Raw genomic sequence first — 19,038 nt, 5'->3', positions numbered from 1 at the left:
TTTCTACAGAGTCTGGAAAATATTTTAAACTTTGGAATGGGACAAAGTAGGGAAAACAGATAATTTCTAAAAATGTTTTATTTTGGAAAACTTTAAATAAATCCTTGTCAGAAACTAAACTGTTTGAGCACTCCAATTCCTTTGACCAGAAAAATATAAAGTAGAATAAAAACATTTAAAGTATAAGAAATGAATAACTAATCAAAATCAAAGGAAAAAGTTGTCTTTGCCCAGAGAGGTTTCATGAGGCTTTGCTGTAGTTGTTGATAGTGATAGAATGGAGTATAGAAGTTACATGTAAAATATTACTTTACAGTGATATTGCATTTATGACTTTCTGAGTTTACACTTTCTCTTATTTTTATCTCTGCTAATGGAAAAGCATGTTAATATGCCTCACTCAGTCTTAGCAAAGATGACTCTAACAGGTTTTTTAAACACATTTTTGAGTGGCCCCAAGGAGCATCTTCCTAACTGCAATTTTTGTCTCTTCTGGCAGATGACATTTGATCCAGAAATCTTCTTCAATGTTTTACTGCCACCAATTATATTTCACGCAGGATATAGCCTGAAGAAGGTAAATATATAGTGATCGTTTTATTCTTTTACTAATAAGTAGAGAATTTTACCAGCACTAATGAAAAGACAGTTATTTCATGGATTTACCTATTTGGTAAGAATATCGTTATCTTAGATTATGCAATACAGATCCAAATCTGACATGCTGAGAATTCTGCTAAACCTGCTCTGTCTGATACACTGGCCCATAGCCACATGCAGCCGTTAAGCCCCTGAAATGCAGCTAGTCTGAATGAAGATGGCCTTTAAGTGTAAAATACACATTGGATTTTACAGACTTAGTGTTAAAAAAGAATGCAAAAAATCTCAGTAATGTTTTATATAGATTTAATGTAGAAATGATAATGTTTTAGATATATTGGGATAAATAAAACACATCATATGATGAAAATTCATTTTGCGGGGCCAGCCCAGTGGCCTAGTGGTTAAGTTTGCATGCTCTGCTTTGGTGGCGTGGGGTTACCCAGTTCTGATCCTAGGCGTGGACCTATACACTGTTCATCAAGCCACAATGTGGCAGCATCCCACGTACAAAATAGAGGAAGACTGACACAGGTGGTAGCTCAGGGCCAATGTTCCTCACCAAAATTTTTAAAAATTCATTTTGCTTTTTTAAAACTAATTTTAATGTAGCTACTAGAAAAATTTTAAATGACATACTTGGCTTGCATTATATTTCTCTTGGACAATGTTATTCCAGATGATTACAATCAAAGAGTTTGCTGTTAATTAACATCGGGTTTATCCATCAGGGTGGAAATCAAGAATGCTTTGTTAATACTCAGCTGTTGATGCTCATAGAGAGAAAGTCAAGTTTTGCAGTTTCTGTGCACTTGCAGGAGCTTACTTAGCTACAGCCTGAATGTGCACACTTCCTAGATTAGTAATTTACATAATAGTGTAAGTGTCATCGCCCCCAGTGCCACAGAGCAAGGCTCTGGCCTGGAAGATTTCTAGATGCAGAGGTGGTGAGGCTGCTTTTCTGCTGCCCACCCCCAACCCAGAGATGCCTGGGGCTCTCCTTCCTTTGGCCTGTCTGCAAGCAGCCTGGCAGCTGGTTCAGTCCCGACCTGATTTTCTTGTGTACTCCAGGCTCCCTCTTGCTGTCAGTCCTGGCTCCTCAGATCCCACTTATAGAACTGGAAGGGAATTTTCCCAGGCAGGCATCTGAAAAGGTTTAGCAGGCTGGATTTATTCACGTTACTCTTCCTCATCTCGAGCCCCAATACTCAGCATCATTTTGTGTGATTTGTTAAAATAAATTGTAGGTGATTAAGGTTTTGTTTCATTACCATTATTCATATTCAGAAGAAATATATCAGAGATCCAATAAAAGTCAGAAGGCAACCTAAATCTTTTAGAATAGTACTTTTAAAATGCTAAAGGAGTTCCAGTGACAACAAAACTTCTTAACTGCTCTGTCTTCCATAAATCATCCCAGCGTCCCACATGGAAATTGGCCCAGTGTCTTCCCCTCTCAGGTCTGGCCGGTTCCGGCAGTTGTCTTTCTTGTCTTTACCCCGTCACCTTCCAGATGTACTTTTTCCCTATTTCTTTGAGAAACCTCTGTCCTTTGCAGTGTAAATCAGTCAAGTCTTATTTGTACAATAAGGCCAGGAACTGAGGCTCCAGAAAACAAAACGCGCCTCAACAGAGAGCGCAGGGAGGGGCTTTGAAAGTACGTACATTTATTTTTATATCTTGTTACGCTAAGAAAAAATGCTGATGGACTGTATGAAATATATATTTTTTTCTCCCCAGAGACACTTTTTTCAAAACTTAGGATCTATTTTAACATACGCCTTCTTGGGAACTGCCATCTCCTGTATCGTCATAGGGTAAGTGACATTCAGAGCTCAAGATCCAGGAGGCGGTGGGGCCAGTGATCTGTGGGAGGAATCGCACACTTACTGGACTCACACTGACTGGGTGAATTGTGTATTTTTTTCAGTATATCACATCTTTACACATTTTTCTGGCTTACTTCCAAAGCTTAGATGTCTTCTGACAAACACAAGGCTTCGAATTAAAGCAAACTGGAATTAGATTGCTGGATTTTCTCTCTGAGTCTTGGACTTTTGACTTAGGGAATGTGTATAATTGGCTTGAGTTATGTGAAACACATGCCGTTCTTTTGTTTTGTGGTTTTTGGGGGGTTTTTTTGCTTAAATAATGCAGATAAGCACACTGCGTTCTTTTCCCATCCTCTTTGCAGGACTCTACCTGTATTTGACAGGAGTACAATGCTAACTATATGTCAAGCGTTTTCTTTCTAAGAGAAGGTTTACAAGAGAGTAGTCTGACACAGGCATCTCCAAATATCACCAGAGTTGTTTACCACCGGGATGGTTTTCAGTCGATACACTGTAGAATGCAGACTTGTTTTTCTCGTTATATTTTATGGGTTATGCTGCTAAACCCCACATCTAACTATCCAGTCTCTGGCTTGCAGCTCATCATAAAGCAAAATGTGGTACAAAATGGTGAAGCCAGTCCGATTCACTGATAATCCTACCCGATGCATTACCTCTCCACTGCAGCAGACCTGTCCAGCTGCTATGCCTGTGATGGTGTGGATGTGTTACATTGTCTCATATGCCAGCCCTCCCCTGGAATTTTACTGCACACAGCTGTTATATCCCAACACAAGAAACCAAAGCTAAGAACACACACTGTCACTCACCCAGCCCTTCCCTTATGAAATGATTGGGGTGCGTCATGGGAAGCCTACAGAGGGATCATTCTGTGGACCTGGAAGCAGGGGGCTTTTATGATGAATTATCTGTGAAATTTTTATTGATCTAAGCCTAGAACAACTCAGGCTATGTCATATGAACATGTCCAGCCTGGTTAAGGCAGTGAGGAAGCTGAAGATTTTGGCACCGGAAGGTGGAGGTGTGCCGGAATTAGACTGTAGAGGCTCATCAGGTCTGGAGACCCAACAGGTCTTTGAGCTGTCTGTGACTGAGACGCAGTAGATTGGATCCTTCTCAGAGCGTGTTCAGGGAAGGGCACCTCTGTTCGGTGGGTAGCCATAGTTAAGTACTCAAATTTCAAAGTTGGCAAGGGCCTTAGAGATCATGTAACTAAAGCCCCTCATTCTGAAGAAGAGGAAAGTAACATCTTGAAAGGCTAATTAGTTATCACAATCTCACCGTCTGTGAGAAGGAGGGTCACGGTGAGGGCAGGATTCAGAACCTGGGCTCCTGACCCAGCAGGTCTTACCATCACCCCCTTCCTTTAGCAATTTCTCTTGAATTCCTCTGCATCCCTCTACATTGTTCCTGGACATTGACTGAAGGCTCTGGGATGTGTGGACTCTCAACACATGTTCATTGGTTCATAGCAAAGATGGCTCTTTAGCAGTTCTGTAACATGAGGATCTGAAATTTATAGTGGATCCAAATTCTAAACTTGTGGACAATGCTGTCAAATTATGGAATAATCAGTTTTCACTATTACCCTGTTTCCTTTGTATAACTGATTTTAAGTATACATAAGAGTGTGCATTTATATAATATGCATTCATCATCATGAAAAATCTAAAAATTTATTTTTTAAAAAGTGCAACAATGTGTAATGTGTGTGTGTTATGTATAATTGGCTTGTTCTAAAAAATTTCAGTTCAAGAGATCTGGTGATATTCATTTACTGGATTTGGGAAACTTTCTAATTGATTGTAAGGTTGCAATCAATAATTTATAATGGAAAGTGATTTGGATACAAAGTGCAGCCCTTGGAAAACTTTTAGAACCATGTTGTCTGTTCGCACTGGGCATAATCTGAACAACAAACACTTGTAGGTGCCTTCTTAATGTGGGTCGCGAGATGAAAGTGCAGAAGGGAGAGAGAGTTAAAGATTTGAGAGTCTCATCTAGCAAGGTAAGGGAAGCCACTGTAGAGCTTCAGTGTGGGAGTGACAAGGTCAGATTTCCGCTTTAGGCTGGTCATTCTAGTGGCCGTGTGAAGGAGAAATTTTAAAGTAGGGAAAAGATGGCAGCAAGGGACCATTTAAGAGACAATTTTCATAGGCCAAGTTGGAAGTGATGAGGGCCTGGCCTCAGGCAGTGGCAGTAAAGGTGGATGTGGAGTCATCAACTTGTCGAAATTCTGAGAGAGAATGGGGTCATCCAGGGCAAGTGTGTGGAGTGAGAAGGGAAGACACCTGGGCAACAGCACTATCTGAAGAGAGGGAAGAGGTGCTCGCAACGGACTAAGAAGTATGCGCCCAAGAAACGGGATGAAAACCAGCAGGGCATGTGTCTGGAAGTCAAAGGAAGGAGAGGGAGGGTGGACAGTGTCTAACATGGGAGAAGTTAAGAGAGATATGAACTGGGGTGTCCATTGGATTCAACCCCTAGGAGGTGATGAGTGATTTCACATTTGTCCTATGGGCAGAAATAATGGAAGAATATTGGCAAGCCCAATTGTTTTGGGTACTGTATGATAAGAAACAAGAATGTATTTTTGTGCTGTTGATTTCTGGGTACAATTTCAGAACTTCTGAAGGAAAGGCATAAGCTTAAATTCAGGCCAAACTGATACTTTCATAATTTGGTGACTCTCATTGTATGGGTCACTCAAACTTACACTCAAACCTTAGCAAATGACCGGTCATATTTTTCTGATAAATTAATGGTAATAAGAACAATACAACAAACATTTACTGAGTGCTTGATATGTACCATGCCCTTTTTAAAAGTACTTTACATGGATTATTTCATTTAATCCTCAAAATAATCCTATTAAGTAAATATTATTATTACCCTCATTTAACAGTTAAGACAGCTGAGGTTTAGAGAGAATAACACAGTGTAAGTAATAGAGCTGGTATTAGTAACTAAATAGTTTGGCTCCAGAGTCAAATTCTTAATGCCAAAAATGTACTTTACTTCTATTTATTATTAGCACTAAAAAATAAAATTTAAAATATTAAGTTAAAAAAAATATATGAATGAGTCAGTATTCACTAACATGTCACATTTCTTCATTAGTCCCATAGGAGTTCTCATGGACGTGAGAGATTTTTATTTGGGAATCCCATCCAAAAAGAATTCACATTTTTATGAGGAAGAAGGGATGCCTGGGTTTGTACAGATAGACTTGCATGAAATGGGCAGGAAGATTTAGGACAGTCAGTTAGATTGGACTCTGAGAATAAGAGGAGATAGATTCTGGGAAGTCATTTAATGCAGAGGGATGAGGCAGTTAGATTTTCCATCCATCAAGTGCATTAGTCCAGGTGGGAGTGGGAAACATTGTATAAGGTTCCGAGTTGGAGAGGAGGGTTCACAGAGCAGTCTAAGAGAATATGGGGACTGCAGTGCTGGAGGGTGAGCTGACAGATGGCCATGAAGCCCAGGACCAGAAATTTAGGAGAACGTGGAAGGCCATGATGGGTGATTATGGGACACGAATGAAAACTCAGCTAATGGGCCATGGTCCTCTGTGGGTAAAGACTGTATCTAACTAAACTATGGGTTGATTTTAGAACTGGACTCAGATGCTTTATAGGAATTGAGATCGTTGGGTCTATTTAAATGAAAAAGTTCTTAAGTTTTATTAACTTCATATGATTTCAGAAATTAGATGTAAACCATCGTTCATATCACATGAGAAAGTTTAACAATATCCTTTCTGGCAATAAAATCAGAGAAATCTTTAAAAAAGTTTTTTAAGGATGGGCTGTACTTAGATAATTCAACCAACTTTTCTAGTCCTCTTGCCATTTTATCACTTAAGAAACATCTTTAAAAGTCTCTGTTTTTAAATAAAACCCATGTATTTGAAATATTTCCCTATTCATCCCCTCCATCTCTCTTGGGGATTATTCCTTTATCTTGACCATATGTCCCCACCCTTATATGCCACCTAGATATATCATCACAATGACAACCTACCTAATGCTTACCGTCAGCACATACATTTTGTCCTCAGAACTCATTAATATCCATGAAATGCTTCTTCTTTAAGAGCAATGAAAATGATATTCTTTCAGTTTCTCTGTTATGAGAAATTAAAACAAATTCCACAATTTCAAAAATATTTAGAGAAAGGGATATGGATCTAAATGATGAAGAACGGAGTGTTAATTTTAAGAATAATTCACTTTTTAAATCTCATCCCATGTGCCAGACACTGACCTATGCTTTTTACACTCATTATCTTGTTTTATTCTCACAATGCCCCTATGTAGTGAGTACTGTTATTATCCTTATTTTACATACAAGAATGCTGAAGTTGGGACTTGCCCAACGTTACACAGCAAGTCAATGGTAGTAAACGGCAGAGCCAGTCTGACTTCAGAACACGCGCTCTTAGAACCTCCTTGTTCTCCTCGTTCTCCTAATATTTCCATGTCCTATGGTGTGTTGCAATTAATAACCTTATCTGCTAGATGAACCAAGCCCTCAGTAATTTAAGATTCTTACATTTATCATTATGGCTAGCAATTAGGAAAAATAGGAATATTTAAGAATGATCTGAGAATATAATTGCAAAATAGAACTGGAATCTGTCTTTTCTTACTGAAGGTAGTTGGAGGGTTGTAAAAAGGGAATCCATTTTACTTGGTTAGAATTGCTGGACTCTGGGTAACTTACTCTAGAAAAACCTAGATTCATAAATGTAAAGTTGTTTATCCTATTTATATCAGTATTCCCCAAGAGTATTGATTTTCCTGTTGGGCATCTTAACATACATGCCGCAGAAGCCGTGCCTGACACTCTGCCCATCAGACCATAAGGCATAGGAGTGAAGGGGCCTCGTGAAAGCTGTGGCTTTGCCCTCTTGTGTCATCACGCCTGCTGACCTGGGGACCCTTAGACCTAAGTGTCTTTACTGCTGGTTCGGGAATTGCTTTTGCTCTGTCCTTAACTAGGATAATGTATGGTGAGAGTCTGTAGTCTCAAATACCAATCCCTAAACCTAGAAGAAGGGACACATTTGCTAGCTAGTCTACAACCCAAACTTCAAGAGGTATAGTTCACAGACGGAGGCCAAGCAATACCTCCGTGCTTGAAGCTCTAATGCTGGAAAAAAAATAACTTAGAGCAGAATTCTTAACCCAAGAAACATGAACACTGGATAGTGCACAGAAGGGCTTCAGGGAGGCAGTGAACCCCTTAAATTATTCATGAATTTTTCATGAGAGAGAGAGAATGTTTCATCAGATTCTCTAGGGAATTGCAATCCACGGACACAAAGAACCAAGATGTTTTTCAAGAGCCTGAGCAAAGATATGGTTGGGACAGGAGGGATTTCACTTGTCGCCACATTTAATTAAAACTGAAGAATTCTCTAGGCTGCATTCAGAGTGGCCATAAAGTCTGGAAATATGCATGCTGTTATTTTATCATGTACTATAATGTAATAACAACAAACCAGTTATTACGTACTTGTCTGTGTTCCCATACTTGGTGACCATCTTGTATATATACCTAAGAGTTGGAAGTGCCAGGTGGTATGCTCTACAAATGAATATTCATTTTTACAAAATAACGCTGAACTGTTTTCCAAAGTGGTTGTACCAATTTTTGCTCTTAATTTTTGGCAATCTAATAGTTGTAAAAGGAAATTATATTGCAGTTTTCATTTGTGTTTCCCTGATTGTTAATGGAGTAGATTATATTTTCATATAATACCTACCCAACATTTTTTTAAATTGAATTATAGTTGACCTACAATGTTATATTAGTTTCAGGTGTACAACTTAGTGATTGCACATTTATATATGTTATGGAATGATCACCATGACGAGTCTAGTAACCATCTGTCACAATACAAAGCTATTACAATATTATTGACTATGTTCCCTATGCTGTACATCACATCCCCATGACTTATGTATTCTATAACTGGAAGTTTGTACTTCTTAATCCCCTTCACCTGTTTCACCCATCTCCCTACCTTCCCTGCTCTGGTGACCACCAGTTTGTTCTTGGTAGCTGGGAGTCTGTTTCTGTTTTGTTTGGTTTTTTTCTTTGTTTTGTTTGTTAAATTCCACCTGTAAGTGAAATCACATGGTATTTGTGTTTCTCTCTCTGACTTATTTCACTTAGCATAAAACCCTCTAGGTCCATCCATGTTGTTGCAAATGGCAAGATTTCATTCTTTTTTATGGCTGAGCAATATTCCATTATATCATTGTACCACATCTTTTTTATCCATTCGTCTATCCATGGACACTCACATTGCTTCCATATCTTGGCTACTGTAAATAATGCTGCAATGAACATAGTAGTGCATCTATCTCATCAGATTAGTATTTTCATGTTCTTAAGATAAATACCCAGAAGTAGAATTGCTGGATTGTATAGTAGTTCTATTTTTAAATTTCTTGAGGAATCTCCGTACTGTTTTCCATAGTGGCTGCACCAATTTACATTCCCACAAACAGTGCACAAGGGTTCCCTTTCCTCCACATCCTCACCAACACATATTATTTGTTGTCTTTTTGGTAATAGCCATTCTGACAGGTGTGAGGTGATATCTCATTGTGGTTTTGATTTGCATTTCCCTGGTGATTAGTGATGTTGAGCATCTTTTTATGTGTCTGTTGGCTATCTGTATGTCTTTTTTGGAAACATGTCTTTTCAGGTTCTCTGCCCATTTTTTAATTCGATTGTTTGTTTTTTTGATACTGAGTTGTATGAGTTCTTCATATATTTTTGATCTTAACCCCTTATTGGAAATATCATTTGCAAATATATTTGCAAATATATCTTCTATTGCTTTTTCATTTTTTTTGTGGTTTCCTTTGCTGTGCAAAACCTTTTTCGTTTGGTGTAGTTTCATTTGCTTATTTTTGCTGTTGTTGCCTTTGCCTGAGGAGACAGATCCAAAAAATATTGCTAAGACGGATATTAAAGAGTTTACTGCCTATGTTTTCTTCGAGGAGTTTTATGATTTCAGGTCTTATATTTAAGTCTTTAACCCATTTTTAGTTTACTTTTTGTATATGGTGTGAGAAAGTGGTCCAGTTTCATTCTTTTGCGTGTAGCTGTCCAGTTTTCCCAGCATCATTTGTTGAAGAGACTGTCTTTTCCCAATTGCATATTCTTGCCTCCTTTGTTGTAGATTAGCTGACCACATAGGTGTGGGTTTATTTCTAGGCTCTCTATCTGTTCCATTGATCTATATGTCTGCTTTTGTGCTAGTACCATACTGTTTTGATAACTATAGCTTTGTAGTATAGTTTGAAATCAGGGAGTGTGATGCCTCCAGCTTTGTTCTTCTTTCTCAAGATGGCTTTGGCTATCTGGGTCTTCTGTGGTTCTATATAAATTTTAGGATTATTTGTTCTAGTTCCATGAAAAATGCCGTTGGCATTTTGATAGGGATTGCATTGAATCTGTAGATTGCTTTGGGTAGTATGGACATTTTAACAATATTAATTCTTGCAATCCATGAGCATGGTATATCTTTCAATTTATTTGTGTCTTTAATTTCTGTCATCAGCGTCTTAAAATTTTCAGAGTACAGGTCTTTCACCTCCTTGGTTGAATTTATTCCTAGGTATTATATTCTTTTTAATGCAATTGTAAATGGGTTTGTTTTCTTAATTTCTTTTTCTGATTGTTTGTTATTAATGTATACTCGAGTTTTTTGTCCATTTTTCTATTGAGTTATTTTATAATATTTTCATTCATTTGCCAAATTTCTTTATATGATCCACATGTTAATCTGTATTCAATTTTATATATTGTAAATATTTTCTCCTAGTTTGTGTCTTGTGCTTTTACTTTGTTGTTGATGTCTTTTAATGAACAGAAGTTCTTAAATTTAATGTAATCAAATTTATAAATTTTTTTCTTTTATGGTTAGCATTTTTGTATTTTGTTTAATAAATCCTTTCTTACCCCAGAGTCAGAAAGATATTTTCTTCTAAAGTCTTTTAAAGTTTTGCCTTTTGCAGTCAGTGCATTTTCTAGAACTGATTTTTTTAACGTGTATAGAGTAGACAGCCATTTACAATTTTCTTCCTCAAATGGATAATGAATTATCCTGTGATCATTTATTGTCTAGTCCCACCTTTCCCCAGGATCTGCAATGCCTCCTGTACCATGTATTGTGGTTTCTGTCTCTAGATCCTTAATTCTATTTAATTGCTCTACAATCTATCCCTGTACCAATAACACACTGTCCTAATTACTATCATATTAAGTCTTTATGTCTTATAGTGTAAGACAAAAAGTACATTCTTCTTCAGAAGTACCATGTCTATTATTACTTCTTTCCTCTTTCATATAAATTTAGTCCAATGTATATATTTGTGAGTATGTAATTTTTAAATTTATAAATGTATTGTTATATACTTTGTATATATTTGTATACCTCATAATTACGTTTCTGAGTATTTTCCTTAAGGACCCACTTGCACATGTACACCAGGAGATACATATAAAAATGTTTGTAGCAACATTGTTCACAATAGCAAAAACTTGGAAACAACTCATATTTCATAAAAGGATAATAGGCAAATAAATTCATTCAATATGACATTACTCAGCAGTGAAAAACAATGAAATAAACTTGCTTATGACGACATGGATGAATCTTAGAAACATAATGTAAGATCAATAAATCAAGTCCCATAAGACCAAATGTAGTTTGAATCATTTTTAAAATGTTCATAAATGACCAAGATTATGCAATATTTCTACAGAACAGACATATCCACATGCATGCATGTAGATGAGAAGGCATATATGTATGAGCGTAGTAAGTAAAGGAATTAAAAACACAAAATTCAGTGAAGTGGTAAGTTCTAGGAGTAAGGGAAAAGAAAGGAATGGAAAGAAACACATAGAAGAGACAAGTTATTGGCAGTATTCTGGCTTGTGGGTTGGACTATGTTTCCACATATTCAACATATGTACTATTATAATTTATAACTTGCGTAGATATTCTCTTGCATGTGTCAATTATGTGAAAGAGAAAATAAAAGGGAAAACAAGTGGAAGGAACTTTCTAACAGATTTACAAAACTCTGCTTGGCTATGCTGCCTGCTTCCTTTCCTGGGAAACTCTGCTTCTTCTATTGTTTCTCTTTGTGTGTGTTTTAATAAGAACAGCTTGGGTTGGCAGGCAGCAGCAGAGAGGCAATGGCGCCAGGAGTGTATTTGCCGGTATCCCCCAGTTAATTCTTATCAACCACAAATCCCTACATTTTTCCTCTCTCTTCTCCCATCTGTCTTCACCTTCTCTTTCCTTTCTCCCCTCTCCCTCCCCCACCCTCCCAACCATGCTTTTCTCACTGTCCCGTGAGACTGTCTGGGCTGCTGTTCTCTGAGACTCCATTTTCAGTAGGCTGCAAAACAGCAGAGCTCAGGGAGGCTGTGTTGAGTCAGCCTGGAAGGCCCCATGCCTCCTCTGTGCATTCATTTACTCTCTGGATTCAGAGCTGGCCCAGTAATAGCTGTCACCAGTGTCAAAGAGGAAAATAAATACGGCACTGCCCTGACACAGCCAAATAAGAGCAAATAATCTCTAATCTGTCAAGTAGAGCCGAGCTGCTTGGCAGTGTGGTTTCTCACATCCGTACCAGAGCAGGCACGGCGGGATTTCTGGCAGCAGTGAGAAGAGTGGAGTTTATGAGGAAAATAAACAAAAGGCAGGACAGGGGGACCATGGAAAACATCAGAGATGCCTGGAGGCAAAGGAGGCGAAGCCATCAGAGCCACAGGGACCTATGCGTTAGTCACCAATCTAGTCCCTCTGTCACAAGCTGGAAGATGTCAGGGATGAGAATGACAGAAAAGAGAAAAAGAAACAGATTCTGAAAGAATAAAAAAGGAAAGCAAGTAAAACCTAATTCCAAATTAGGAAGAGAAATGTTGAGAATCATGGAGAAGGAAAACAATGATATGTGAGATTGTTGACATGAAAAAAGATAAATGTCTAGTAATGAAAGAAAAATATTTGAAATGTACTCTATTCTGAAAAAGAACTTACCTGAGAAGTCTCATTACTAAACAACCTATCCTAAAGAGTCTACCTATGGGATTCCTTCTAAATGAAGTATTCAAGTCCTGGGATTATCCAGTTTACTTTCATTCTTTAGTACCCTCAGACAGAAAGTCAAACGCTTTTCTCTATTTGACCAAAATCTGATGGAAGAGCTACAGTAAATGTGGCTCAGCTTTGACACATACACATACACAACACTGCGTTTAGATAAAAGGTAAAAAAATAAAGGAAGCGTATCAGTTATCTATTGCCATGTAACAAACCCCTCCCAAAACTTAGTGGCTTAAGACAACAAACATTTTATTAGTTCACAATTCTGTGGCTCAATGCTTTAGGTTGGACTCTGCTGGGCAGTTCTGTATTTCCCATCTGAGCCTGCTCGTGTGACCACAGTCATCCGGGGCTTGACTGGGATTGGGTAATCTACGATGGGCTCACTCAAATGTACAGTGGCTGACTCTGACTTTGGCTGGTTGGTCTGGGGACTCAGCTCTGTTCCATGTAGTCTCTCGCCCTCCAGTTGGCCAGCCCTGACTTTTCCCCATGGTGGTCTCAGGGCAGCATTCCAGGATGATGGGAACAGAAGGGCAAGACCTCTTAAGGCCCAGTCCCAAAAGTCATGCAACATCATTCTCCCTGCATTGTGTGGGTCCAATTATCACAAGAGCAGCCAAGATTCAAGGCATGGGGAAATAGGCTCCAGCTCTTGCCGGGAGGTGTGATAAAGTCACATTACAAAGGGGCATGCCTACAGGGATGGGAAGAATTATTGTGATCATCTTTGCAAATAAGCTACCACAGGGAGGAGCTATACAGCATCTTTAGAGATATCAAGGTAAGAGCTTGTATTAGAAAATGGGACTCAGAACCTGGTATCAAACCTATGGCTACAAAACAAAAATACAATGGAGAATCAAGTCCGTCAGAGACAGGCTGACTCACGGGCCACCTCTGTTAGACTTCCTGATAGTCTGGAACCCATAACTATGAATTCCTACCCTGAGGACTTAAGTGATATATGAAGAAGGATCTTATAATGTTCTATGTTTGGATATAAAAGTTTTATGGAAAAAGATATGTAGGGGCCATCCCTGTGGCCTAGTGGTTAAGTTCGTGGGCTCCACTTCAGTGGCCCAGGGTTTCACCAGTTCAGATCCTGGTCATGGACGTGGCACTGCTCATCAGGCCCTGCTGAGGCGGCATCCCACATAGCACAACCAGAAGAACCTACAACTAGAATATACAACTATGTACTAGGGGGGATTGGGGAGAAGAAGGAAAAGAAAAAGAAAAAGATTGGCAACAGTTGTTAGCTCAGGTGCCAATCTTTAAATAAACGAAAAATATATGTAAAGCTCAAGGGAGATAAGATAGAGAGCGTAGGTCACTAAAAGTTTATGCTACCAAAGCCAAGGGCATTCATGGAAAATTGACCCTTGCCCAGCTAGAGTGGGGAATTATGGAAAAGTTTTATTGAATCTGAGAATTTCAGTTGCTCTTTTTACAACTGGTAACGCAGAGACTGTGGAGGAGGAAGTAGAGCCATATTCGCTGTAAGTGCAGTCTCTCTGCTGAGGGGCTTTCTTCTACGGCTGCGCGTCCCTTGCAAGGGCTGTCACGTGAAGTCTGGTTTGCATCAATGTTTGTCTGCCTGGTGGTGGTGCTTCGGGAAAGGACGGACCTTTGGAGATGGTGAGAGCTTGATCTCGGCAGCTTACTCGCTTTGCTTGAACAGTTTAAGAAGAAATAAGGTTAAGGAGCTTTTCCACATGGTCTTTATTGCACCTTTCCAAGGCCTTGAAGAATAACCTAAAAATGGAAACCCGTGAATCCTTCACCAAACTATAAACTACTTTACCAAAACTGTAGAACTTACCTGTGTGCCCTGCCCTGTTCTCCTTTCTCCCTTATCTCCAGAGGTAAATCTTATCCTGAATTTTCTTTATAGTTTTTCCATGTGTTTTCAAGCTTTGTAAAAACAGTAACAGACTTTATGCTGTCAAGTCATTTGCTTTTTCCTCCATGCGAAATTTTTCTAAGATTCATCCATGTTATGGCTTTCAGCTGGAATTCACTCACTTTCATTAATAGTATGCAAATGTGTGAATATCCTACACTTCACTTAGTCTTCTATTGATGGCGTTGTTTCCATCTATGAATATTCTTTACAAGTCAACTGGGACCCATGTAGAAGACTCTTTAAACATTGAGCTTGGAGTGGACTGTGCAATGCCAGATTGCTCTCCAAAGCGGCATTCTCACCAGCAGGTGTGATGCGGGGTCGGTGAGCCGAGGAGTCGAAAGAAAGATTTCTTAGACTCTTAAGATCTGGCAGTAGTGCTCTTTTATTTAGAGAATAGTGTAGCATGGGGACAGGACCCATGGGCAGTCAGAGCTTCTGCTGTCGTCGCTTCTGCTGCCCCCGCTGGCATGGGGACAGGACCCATGGGCAGGCAGAGTTGATGTGTGGGGACAGGACCCACGGGCAGTCAGAGCTCCTGCTGCTGCCCGGAGTTGAGGGTTAGGGCTAAATTTAAGGCATAGGTATATGATTCATCTCTTTACAAGACAAAGGAAAGAACATGAAAAAAAGTTAAAATGGTATCAGTGCAGGTGGGGTCTGGTCATTGGGTGATCCCATGACTTTTAGACAAGAATCAAATCGGATTAAGGAAAGGTTAGACGCCACCACCCTAAACCAGTTACATGAGATTGCCAGACAGCAACCAACTTAAGTTCTTGCCTTCCCCATTAAGAATTTCTAGGGATAAGGTCATCTCTCTTCTTCTTCCTGGTACAGAGAGGGAGGCACCTTTTACAGATAGAGATTTACCTTACAAATGTAAATGTGTCCCAACAAGGGCAAGTTCCATTCCCCAGAGCCTCCTTCCCTGTCCCAGTTTATCAAAAGCAATCAGCCCAAAACAATCCCGATGCCAGAGTCATATCTTGGGGTGGCGAATTTCAGGTCCCTACAAGCTCATCCCCCCCCCCCACCCCCCCACCCCCCGCCGCTTCCTTCACAAATGCAAATGTCTCTCGAAAGGGCAAGCAAAAATCCAGTCCTCGGAGCCTGCTTCTCATCTGTAGTTTTAAAAGTAACCAGCCTAAAATCCTCATCAGGTGTAAGTGTTTGATTGCACCACATCCTTACTAATGCTTAATTTTGTCAGACTTCTCCACGATCAATTTGTCCAGCCCTGTGACCATGCCACCCTATTTTAATTATCATTACATTTTAGCAATTAACTCTTGATATCTAACAGAACAAATTCTACCCCGCCAATACATTATTCTTGATAAGTGTGATAGCTATATGGATATTTTTCTTTTCTTATAAAAATTTTAGAATCATCTCATCAAATTCTTTGACTCACTGTGTTGGTATTTCAGTTAGAATTGCATCAAACCTATAAATGAGTTTAGGGAGAATTGATATATTTATGATATTTTCTTTTTATCCTTTAAATTTGATATCTCCCTTTCTACTTGTTTTCTTTGTCTTGCAATAAAGAAGTCTTGCACAATAGTCTTGCACAACTTTTATTCAATTTATTCTTAAAAATATTATAATATAATTAGTTTCATTTTCAACGTTTTATTTCATGAGTGTTACCGTTTAGCAGTCTTGTTGAGCAAGAAAATGGCCCCGTCCCAGCTGGCCTGGAGATTACAGTCTACGAGGGAGGCAAACATTCATGAGGGAGCCACACAAATACACGGAAAAGCACACCTGTGTTGAGTGTGAGCAAGAAGTGAATGGTACAAAGAGATCACAGACTTGGAGGATCTGCTTAAGGGTAGGGTTGGTGTGATAAGAGCCATAATGGGGTAGGTAGACGGGGCTGTGGGAGCACACTTAGGGGGCCGGGAGAGGCTTCTGGGAAAATGACATTTAACCTGAGGTCTTAGGTTTATTTCAGAGGGAGCCAGGCAAAGATCTGGGAGAAGGCATTCCAGGCAGAGAGGATAGCCTGCGGGAAGCCAGCAGCAAGGTGGATCTTCAGTTCTGCCTTTCATCCAGGGCAGCCAGAATATGGCCAGGACGCAGCAAGAGATAATGATGGTGATGGAAGAATTTAGCCCAGGAACTTGAGACCTTGTTCTGAAATTTGGACATGATTCTGCAGGCTGTAGGGTGCTAAACGGGGAGGTGGGGGAGGGGTTTTAAAAGGTCACTCTGACTAGAATGTGAAAATGGGCGGGCGAGAAGAGGCCAAGGCAGGAAGCAAGAGAGCAGTTAGGAGGTGAGGGTAATTGAAACCGGAGGCTACTTGGTGGAGTTGAGAGCTGACGGGAGAGGCAGCTGGTGGGCTGTGGACGTTGATCAGATGCAGAGAAATAAAGGCCATCTTGGGTGACTATCAATTTTCTGGCTTCAATCATAAGTTCGCTCTGGATTTCACTGTCAAATCTAGGACAATGTCGACCTCATATGCTATCCCCTTCCATCCTTTTCTTAGTTGTCATGACCTCTTAGTTATCATGACCTCGTTTTTAGTAGAATCAATAACTACCTTGCCAAGTGAAGCAATGAATTAATTGACAAAGAGGTAGTAGAAATAACAAAAGTTACAAGAGCTAGCTTTTTGGGTGCATTTTCTAGGTCCCTGGCCTGGAACGGACCACTGCATTTATTATCTCGCTTAATCTTCACAACAAACAGTAGAGATAGATACTTCTCGTCTTCCCTTTTTGTAAGTGAGAAGCCTGAGGCTCAGATTGCTTAAGTAACTTTCCCAGGGTGGGACTGACTCCAGGACCTGTATGCTAAACTCACCTTTGCGACTGAAATTGCATCCTTGGACCTGCAGCAGCATCAGCAGCACTTGGAGCTTGTTAGAAATGCAGAGCTTTGGGCCTCACCCCAGGCCTCCTGGATTCTAATCTGCATATTAACAAAAGCCCCGGGTGGATTTGCTATGCTGCACTCCCAAACTTGTGGAGATATGGAATACCATACTTAGGATTTAGTAAGGACAGACTATGGGAATCAAGATAATTCTAACTTGCATTTAATCCACATTATCTAGGCCTCATTGAAACTAAACCAAATCAATTAGTTTTATAGTTTACATCCATGGAATTTATATGACTGTCTCTGTGCCCATGTCTGGGTCTAATATTGTATATGTATTATGTAGAAGATAATTGGTAGAATCCTCTTAGTCAGGCAGGCAGAGCCATCACAGTGAGAAATGCCCAGCGTTCTGCTCTAAGGGTTTCAGCACTGCCAGTGTGGGAGGTGCTCAACCCGATTTAGCAATTACACTCTGATGTCGTTAAAATGAAATGGCCCCAATAAAAGGAATAGAAGTCAATCTGAACTACAGCTCTGAGATGCTTTATTGCTCTATTTCACCCTTACTTACTAATTCCCGCTGCTTGAGAAGTAGCTATAAAGGTTTCCAATAGGCCAGCTACATTTTCAATGGAGTCATGAATATGAACGATGACATCGTTGTTTTAGCTTCGATGAGCAAGTATAATCTTGAAGGTCATTGCTAGTGGATGATAGGTGCCTAAATCTTTGTTTTCATATAATTCTTGACTATTTGTCCTGTGGTTGCATCTCCTTCCTCCAAAGTTTCTTGCCTCCAAACACTAACCATAATTTCACCATCTATTACTGATAGATTATTCCTGTCTGGGACTTACGTGCCACTTCTGTTTCAAAGTTTACTGATATATTTAGTTTTTTCTGTTGATTTTGTATAATTTGGTATTCTGTTATTGGGCTCTTCTCTATCCAGGTAGATCTATGGCTTCTAACATATGTAGATAAATTGCTTACATGGTTGTGAAGGCATTTCTTTTAATTTGCAGTAAAAAGGTATCTATTCTGGGTTGCAAATTTAAGGCCTCTACAGATATCAATAACCTGATTATTCAAACAAGTTGCCACTGTGCTTCACAGGGCTGAATATAATTAGAGCCTTCTCGCAGCAGGGAGAGATGAAGGGTGCAGGAAAAGGTAGACGTTATCCTCCAAGAGTAGAAAGTACGTGGAGACTCCTTTGGAAGAATGTAAGTGGTTATTGTGGATGGCACATCCCTTAGGAAAGAATCTCACTTCAAAATGGGCTGTTGATTTAGGAAGGGTACTCCAGTGTTAGAAATACGGGCAAAATGTCCTGTCTCCATAGCTGTCTACCCTCTTCACAAAGTGTTTTCATTTGCATTTCACAACAGCTACGTGAGACAGGGAGGGGCAGAAATTATCCTACTTTATGGGTAAGAAAACTCAGTATTAGAGAAGCTAAATTACTTTCTCAAATACTTTTTCATTAGTATTTGTCAAAACTGGGAATTAACAGTATTTTTTCTACTTCCTAGATTTCTGCAAATGCTTTTCATACTTGGTTAAGGGCCTACCCGCCCCTTGAAAGCCATTCTCTCGTTAATCACCCAATACAATGAGTAAAGTTGGAGACTTATGATAAATGTGATAAATAATAACAGTACACTATATATACTGTATGCATACCT

General features: G+C 39.5%; 1 protein-coding gene and 1 long non-coding RNA gene across 2 annotated transcripts in view; one reads left to right on the top strand and one right to left on the bottom strand.

Annotated features, from left to right (window-relative positions):
* SLC9A9 (solute carrier family 9 member A9) overlaps positions 1 to 19,038 on the top strand; it is a 511,724-nt gene that overhangs the window by 42,262 nt on the left and 450,424 nt on the right. Inside the window, exons 3-4 of the mRNA XM_014852057.3 lie at positions 500 to 577; positions 2,341 to 2,417. Coding sequence (XP_014707543.2) covers positions 500 to 577; positions 2,341 to 2,417 — 155 coding nt within the window. The remainder of the gene's footprint in view (positions 1 to 499; positions 578 to 2,340; positions 2,418 to 19,038) is intronic.
* Positions 1 to 19,038, bottom strand: part of LOC123279262 (uncharacterized) — an 83,796-nt gene that overhangs the window by 41,781 nt on the left and 22,977 nt on the right. The window lies entirely within an intron of this gene.

The sequence above is a fragment of the Equus asinus genome, chromosome 21 (assembly GCF_041296235.1).
Source record: "Equus asinus isolate D_3611 breed Donkey chromosome 21, EquAss-T2T_v2, whole genome shotgun sequence".
Classification (NCBI taxonomy): Eukaryota; Metazoa; Chordata; class Mammalia; order Perissodactyla; family Equidae; genus Equus; species Equus asinus.
The sequence above is the reverse complement of the archived record's forward strand: the minus strand, read 5'-3'. Positions and strand labels throughout refer to the sequence as shown.